Genomic DNA, 7,688 nt, shown 5'->3' on the forward strand with positions numbered 1-7,688 from the left:
GGCTGGGAGGGGAGATGGGGGGGTGTAGGTTGAGACGCCGGGGGGTAGGGAAAGGGCTTTCGATCACGTTTCAGCAACACGAGACAGGGGCATACATCATGATTAGGGGCTGTTCCCACGATCATAAGAAGCCTATAGGGGAATATTTATGTCTCCAGGAGTAGCCCCGGTGCTGGGGATTTATAGCATGGTAATTGTGAGCCTTTTACACATGATTACAGCATAAGGAAGCATTTACTTAATGGCCGGCGTTATGATCGTCAGTAAGGGAGCCGAGGATGGGATGGAGGCGAGCGAGCAGGCGGGAGGAGGAGGAGGAGACCGCGAGGACACCGCGACTCCTCCAACGAGCCATAAATCCACGCTACAAGCAAGCTAGCCAGCACTATCATGTCATTCCTTTCATTACTACTACGAGCCGAGAGTGCACCGGCGTATACACCTTCTATAGCCGCGTCCCAACCCCCAACGTGGAAATATTGATGGCGGGGATGGTGTAACGCCCGTGAAAAATGTAGCATTTGGAGCAAAAAAAAAAAGAAAAAAATTATTTCACTTGTGGTGATATTGACATGCCGCTGACATCTCGGCCTGTTCAGATTTTAATGAGACGTGGTTCGATAACTCTCAGAAATGCAAACGAGCTCTGGATGCCTAAAAGCTAACAGGCCCCTGTAATCTCAAGTTGACAAGGGTGCATCCCCGAGTCAAAACATTTCCTTCAGATAATGATTTTAGAGGAGAATGTTCACGGCGCGGAGATTTATTCACGTCCAGTCGAGCGCTTAAGTTTCAGAAACTCAGCCGGACGTCGGGAGAAATCAAAGCAAACGCCGAGTACAAAAACTCCCGGATGCTGCTGCCGTCGCCGACGACAATGAGCTTAATTCCTCCGCTAACGAGAGAAATTTTGCCACCGCGAGTTTGGGGAGCGGAGAGCCGGTCATACAGTAAACATCAACAGCCGCTCCTGGCTGTGTGAGATGTTTCTCAATGGGAAGCTGTAAGCCAATCAATTCAACGTGTCGGTGCTGTTGTGAGAGCAAAAGGCAGCGTCTGTGCTCTCTATAATGTATGTCTGCGAGCCGGATTGTGTCTGAGCGCGTGTTAGGGTTTGAAATATAGGATTTCAAGGTTATTGCTACCTGATATCTCCATCTAATCAAGTCATTTCTGTCAATAAAGGAGCACTTTTGTTTTTCTTAACACGAGTTGGGGGGGAGGGAAAAAAAAACTGCAAGATTATTCCAGTCACTAGAAAAGTGCCATTTCTCTTCCTTTCAGTACCAGCTCATGTGAAATTCGCACCATAAATCGGAAACAGGTTGAAATAATCCTGCTGGTTTGGCAGATTTATCAACTTTATGGGAGCTTTAATCCTGAAGGTGTCCAATATGTCGTCAACACTCTGCTTAACTTCATACTAATTAAAATAATAAAATCTGAATCTCACATGTGCAAAATGAATAAACCAGACCAGGAGTGCGGGGTAGGTAGGGTGGTGTTTATGTGTGTGTTGGTGTGCACATACACCAGTGCTTACACTTAGAAACGCATTTGATACCATCAGCAAAACAGTCTCCCAACAACCGCAGTGCTGATTGAAACCTCTTAAAAGTGTGCATTTAGGTAATTGCACGACTCCTCCTTCCCCCCCCCCCAAATATGTTTTAGTCCACTTAAGGCTTCTAAACACCCCGGGCAATGCCGACTCTGCTTGTTTCACTCACCCCTGACGTAACCCGCCTTTAATAGAAAATAAATTAGTTCCCCCTAAAGTGATTATTACTCACTCACTGCCGCCACATGTAAATGACTTTTATGAGAAACTAATGATGTTGAAGTGTCCACTAAGGGAAAGGGAACGAGAGGAAGTGGAGGGAGATGGATAGAGAAGGAAGAGAGGGGCGGCGGCGGCGGCAGCGATGGGGAGGGGAGGGGAGGAGAAGTTGGCTCGGTACACAAAGGCAGAGGTTGGTGTTGTGTTTCCTGTAAATACAGAATTACAGCGTGTTAGAGGTGAAAGGTTCAGCGATGGATATGCAGAGGAACATGCAGCCTGAATTGAAAATGCTCGTCTGATTCTCAAAATGGATCTGAGCTCAGCCCACACACGTCAGGCTATTTTCCTTCCTCACTGAGCAACAACCGCCTCATTGTGTGTGTGTGTGTGTGTGTGTGTGTAGGGTAATTTTATTTTATTATTATTTTTTTTTTACATTTCAGACTTTTTTCGTGAGCAAATATTGATTATATAATTGGGCGGGCTGCTGCGGCTACAGTGGTGTTTAACCCAGACCCTGTTTTTTTTTTTTTATTTTAACATTTTGTGGTTCGTGAGACTGGCATATTAAAAAAAAAAAGGAAAAGAAAAACAAATTACCAGAGGGCTTCATCACCTCTGTGAACACTTCACCAGCGTGAAAACGGACCGCTTTGACACCGAGCTGAGAATTAATGGATGTTTTTTATCCTCTGAGGACGACAGATACACAGATATGTGAATTTTAACTAAGTCTGAAATGTCTTCTGTGATCAAATGAAAGCAAACATTTGCTTTCTTTTTGTACGGTTAATACGTCTAATGTGCACACGAATGATCCGTCTAACGTTTCTGGAACGCGTCTCTGTATTATTTTCTCTTATTCCTCGCATGGCGGTTAAAAATAAGTTGCTGTAGTCGTGTAAAAAGGGCAGTAGAACGAGAAAAGGAATAAAATAGCTTAAAGATTCCACCTGGAAATGACTTCTGCTGCGTTTACTGGTCCGTTGGAGAGAGAAAGAAGCAGCTTTGTTTTGCATCTGTTTATGTTTTTGATTATTTTTTTGGAGCTGTCAGTGAATGACGACAGCAGATCTGTCTCCAGGCCAGATCTATATAAAAATATAGACAGTCTTCCAAAAGGTAATTAAAGAGAATAATGAAAACCATGATGGGAAACTTCAGAGCTTTGGCCTGGATGTAGTTTTTTTCTTCTTCTTCCTGCGAGCAGCCCACAGCAGCTCCCTGGCAATAAGACGTGATAGGTTGAACATCTTGATTCCTTTACTGCACAATGAAACGAGTTGCTGATTCATCTCTTTTAACTAATCAAAGTTGCTTAGCTAATCTGTTTTCTTTCAACAAATCCACTTTCCCTCAGCTTAATCCATTTGTCCTAGTTAGCCAGCCAGTCTGTTATCTATCCTGTTTCCTTTTTTTTTTTTTTTCTTTTCTTTTTTTTAATTTATCTCCTATCCATCTGCCCGCAGCTTGCAAGCGTAAGGAGCAGGAGCAGAGCAAACTGGAACGCAACCAGGGCCCGAAGCGCACTCGGCTGGTGTTCACGGACCTGCAGCGGCGCACGCTCATGGCCATCTTCAGGGAGAACCACCGCCCGACCAAAGAGCTGCAGGTCACCATCTCCCAGCAGCTGGGCCTGGAGCTCTCCACGGTCAGCAACTTCTTCATGAACGCCCGCCGACGCAACCTCAACAAGTGGGCAGACGAGGGCCGTCCCTCCTCCACCGGCTCCTCGGGCTCCAGCGTTTCCTCCTCCGCAGTGTCCTGCAGCACGGCGTGATGACGGACCCGCCGAGGAGGTGCGGTGGGGCCGGGCGCCGAGGGAGCAAGGGGGCACATAGACTGGTCTAGGCAGAGATCAGCCGTAATAAATGTCCTCCTCGTTATCAGAAGGAGCGACGGAGCCAGCTAATATAGATGATTTTATGAAGATGAAGCATTTTTTTTTTCCCAAACCAAAGTCGATCGCTCCCTTGAAATGGAAGGGGGGCGATGCCTAGAGTGATATGACCGCAGGACGCGAGGCCCTGCTTGTATAGTCAAGGGTGCAAAGAGTATTTGGCTCTACGAAGAGTCACACCCTTACATAGACACCATCTCATTGCATTATTTTGATTATGTAGATTAGAGATTAATGAGGGTATTACAAATCAGGAGGAAGCATATTTTTGGTGTACCTTCAAATCTATTCCCATCTCCCGCAAACGTGAAGAATCAAGAGGTGCCGTTTGCTCACATCCGGAGAGCTCCATCGTGTAACTTCTTAATCAAAAGTGTTCGCCATCATCCAAAGACGTTAATCCTCCCCCCAATGTTCTTATACTCCTATTTTTTTTCTCTCCTCAAGAATCAAGGTGAAAGAGGAAGAAAAGACTTTTTTTTTTGTTTTTTTTTAAATTTCCATTTTTTTCTGAAGAACCTAATTCCCCTTTCTTAGCATGTGTTTCCATGGCGATGGTTCCCAGGACCCGCGTGGCGCCGTTCCGAGTCCGGATCCTGGAATTATCAGGAGGGTTCTGTAGCGTCCGCGACTCCCAGCTCTCAATCATTTTGCCGCCGACAGGAGACACTCCTGTGTTTTGTCGAGAAGGTTCCGCCTTGAATGAATCAGAGTTTTCGAGGGGGAACCGCAGCGCATCTCGCCGTACGCCAGGACAGAATCAATAAACACAAGTAGGACGCAAAAAAACAGACTTGTTGGTGCAACCGTCTAGCTTTAAGACTCTCGCCGAGCTTCCGAGTGAAAGCTCCACAGCCATTTTTTTTGACTCAAAATCAAGCCAAAAAAAAAAAACCAACAACAACACAAAAAACCCGGAGAGAACAACCTTTGAACACAAAGGAGAAGAGGTACACCTGACACAATGTATAGTGACATTGTAGTATTTTTTTTCCACTCATTTCCAAATAACTGTACACACCTCTGCTCCATTACGAAATCTTTTTTTACAGATGTCTAGAAAAATGGAGGAATGTGATTCTTTCCGCCCTTTTTGTACAGATTTCAAGCACATCGCTCTATTTATAGAAACACGTTGGAAGCGCGGGGCAGTTTGTTTCAGCCCTGCTGACGTAACAAAAGGTCATTTTTTTGGTCCACAAAGGAACGGCTTTAACATGCCTCCTTATAGCCAATAGTTAAATCAAAAAAAACCAAGAACGTTTCGAATGCAATTACTGATCTGATCAACGTATTTATTACTGCATTTGTGTATTTATTGTTTTTTCCCTTTTTTCTTTCCTCTCTCTATTTATTTGGTTATTTATTTATGCTATCTATATACTGTAAGTATTTATTTAACGATGCTCTGTATGTCTGTGTGAAACTGAAGACTTTTTTCTGATGGGCACTTTTAGCTGTAGAATCCCATCGTAATACCAAAGATTAACATTGCCTCCCTGAATGTACGGCCTGAATCCCTAAACCCAGTACCCCATCCTAAACCCGATCCAGCCCGACCCACCCAGTGATGTTACGTATCTCTCTATCTTTAAGGCCTGGCCTCTTTTGTTTTTGTTTATTTTTTTCGTTTCGTTTTGTTTTTTGTAGAATAATGGGGAAATTCTTTACTCTTGCAAATGTCTCTGCTGTCAGCTCTTAACGCCAAGGCCAAAGCTTGTTTGAATGTTGTGATAATATTTATAATAATGAATAATACTATGAATAATAACAATAATGACAAAGATGATGTGGCATCCCATAGGCTCACAAAGTTGCTTGTAAAAGTTGTGTTTAGACCAATGCCATGTGGCGTGCGGAGTGTGTTCAGTGTCTGGGGACCCACTTGAAGCGCCGTCCAAAGTCGAGTCCTTCAGGGTCACATGCAAACATGCGTACCGTGTGTCTGCTTTGGGGGGAAATGCATGGTTGTGACCCCTCCATCTCCCTCGCCGAACCCCCTTCCCCAGTGCAGTGGCGACACTCCCGTCTATGTTCAACTCAGTGTGATCTCACCGTCCTCCACATGCCAATCCCTTCTGCCAGTTGTCTCAGTTCCAAGAAGGTTCGTAGGGTTCACTCCCGGTCTTGTGTTTTCGTCCTCGTCTGAGGATTTTGGACTTTTGGTCCCTGGGTTCTGAAGGTCTCGGAGTTTGGTCTTATAGGGTTCTTAATGCATTCCTCGTCTTCTGGGGGTCTTGGGTTTTTTTGTACTCGAAGGTCTTGGAGATCACTCCTGGCCTTGCGTGGTCAAAGGGTTCGTCCCTGGCCCGGAGGGGTTCTTCCGGTTTGTTTCTCATCCTTTAGGGATCTCTAATTAGTTTGCAAGGCCTCGGGGGTTTGTGGCCCGGCCTTCTAAGGGTCCGTTGCTCATCTTGTTTGTTCCAGGTCCTCAAGGATTCCCCCAGCAATTTGCACAGCACAAGTGATTTGATTTTCCAGCGTTTTTGTGTGCTGGATGCCTAAATCAGGAGAAAGTCACCCAAGATCTCATTCTCTGACCCCTGTGTAAATGCTGCCAAAGAGTGGCAAGGCTAGCTTGGCAGGTTTCCACCCTCTCTCTCTGTCTCTCTGGCTCATTTTCTCTCTCTTTCTCTGTCTTTAACGTTGGAAGGGGCGGATTGCCGGGGCCCCCTTCACAGCGTGCACTTGAAAGACGGGCGGTCATGAAAGAGGCCATCGACTTTTTCGCGGACTTCAAAGGGGAGGCTTTTTTCATCCCGTCTCCTCTCTGGGTATCTGGTCTGGGGTCCGCTCTTGGCCAGACCTGTGGGCTTTAGGGGGCATTCAAAGGGGGCGGGGGGGAGATCAGAGAGGAGGCTGAATCATCCAGAATGAGGAAGGTGGTAGTGGTGCGCGAGGGGGGGTTGTTTGAGGAACAGGAGGTGTTGGGAGTAGTGGGGCATGGAGCCGAATTAAACTTTAATGAGCAACAATTGTAAGCATGCTGAGAGCGAAGGGGGCGGCGGTGGGGATGTGCGGTTGAGTCTGTACAGGGGTGAAGAAATATAAAAAATGAAAGAGCTTGAAGGCTCCTGTGCCGACCCCTGCTCGCCGCTGTCATCGTATCAAAGCTGAGGTGACACCTTTCAGGTTTCTCTTTGTCTCTCTGACTGGGAGCCTAAAATGGAGACGGAGCTTTTTTGTATCGAGCCACCTTCTGCTCCGTGTCAAGCAGGGAAGCTCTTCCTTTTCTGTACAGAGGAGAGGCGGGAGGGGAGGAGTGAATCCAGTTGGCTGCTGCAGGTGATCCGCATTGCCATTTTAGCCTGCGGCACCCCCTAGTGACTTTTCTAGAAACTTGACCCAGAGACGAGCCTGGCAGCCGAGGCCATTGCAGAGCAATTCTGAGGAGCGCGTAAATAATGTAATAGCAGAACTGAAAGCTAATATATAACTTTCAGATTAAAAAAAAAATTAAAAAACCAAAAAAAAAAATCAACTTTTTTTTTTGATGACGTTTAAACCAAAAGAAACAACCAAAGATTGATGGGCGACTGCTGAATCAGTATGTATCGTAGGTAGTTTTAGCAGTTTCCTATCAGAGCTACCGTAGCACTCAGAGGATTCAAAAAAAAAAAAAAAAAGCACCAGTGGGGTTCCGCGTGCTGATTATTTATGTTGCGCAAAAAACAAAAAACAGTATTATGTTGAGCTGGAACTGAGAAACTGACATGAGGCAGTGTCTTCAGATGGAAGTCTCTGTGAACCCCAGTGTCCCCCCTCGTCTGTCCCCCCGCCTTCACCCCTGTGTGTACATGAAGACTTTACCCATCTACCTCAACTGTGTGAGATGTTGTGTGGCAAAGATATTCCTTAACCAAAGAATCCATCCTGTCAGGGTGTCTGTCTATCTTATCTATCTTATCTTGTCTGTCCATCCGTCTCTTATCTTCATGCCTTTTACTCCGAAACCAAATGTGCTGGAATCAATCCGTAACAGGAGCCGAACGAGGCGTCCCGTCC

The 7,688-nt window shown here is 45.9% G+C and overlaps 1 protein-coding gene across 1 annotated transcript in view; it reads left to right on the plus strand.

Annotated features, from left to right (window-relative positions):
* onecutl (one cut domain, family member, like) overlaps positions 1-3,563 on the plus strand; it is a 7,847-nt gene extending 4,284 nt beyond the window's left edge. The window contains exon 2 of the mRNA XM_008297614.1: positions 3,253-3,563. Coding sequence (XP_008295836.1) covers positions 3,253-3,563 — 311 coding nt within the window. The remainder of the gene's footprint in view (positions 1-3,252) is intronic.
* Positions 3,564-7,688: the final 4,125 nt, after the last annotated feature.

Source organism: Stegastes partitus, unplaced genomic scaffold (genome assembly GCF_000690725.1).
Source record: "Stegastes partitus isolate 25-593 unplaced genomic scaffold, Stegastes_partitus-1.0.2 Scaffold1230, whole genome shotgun sequence".
NCBI lineage: Eukaryota > Metazoa > Chordata > Actinopteri > Pomacentridae > Stegastes > Stegastes partitus.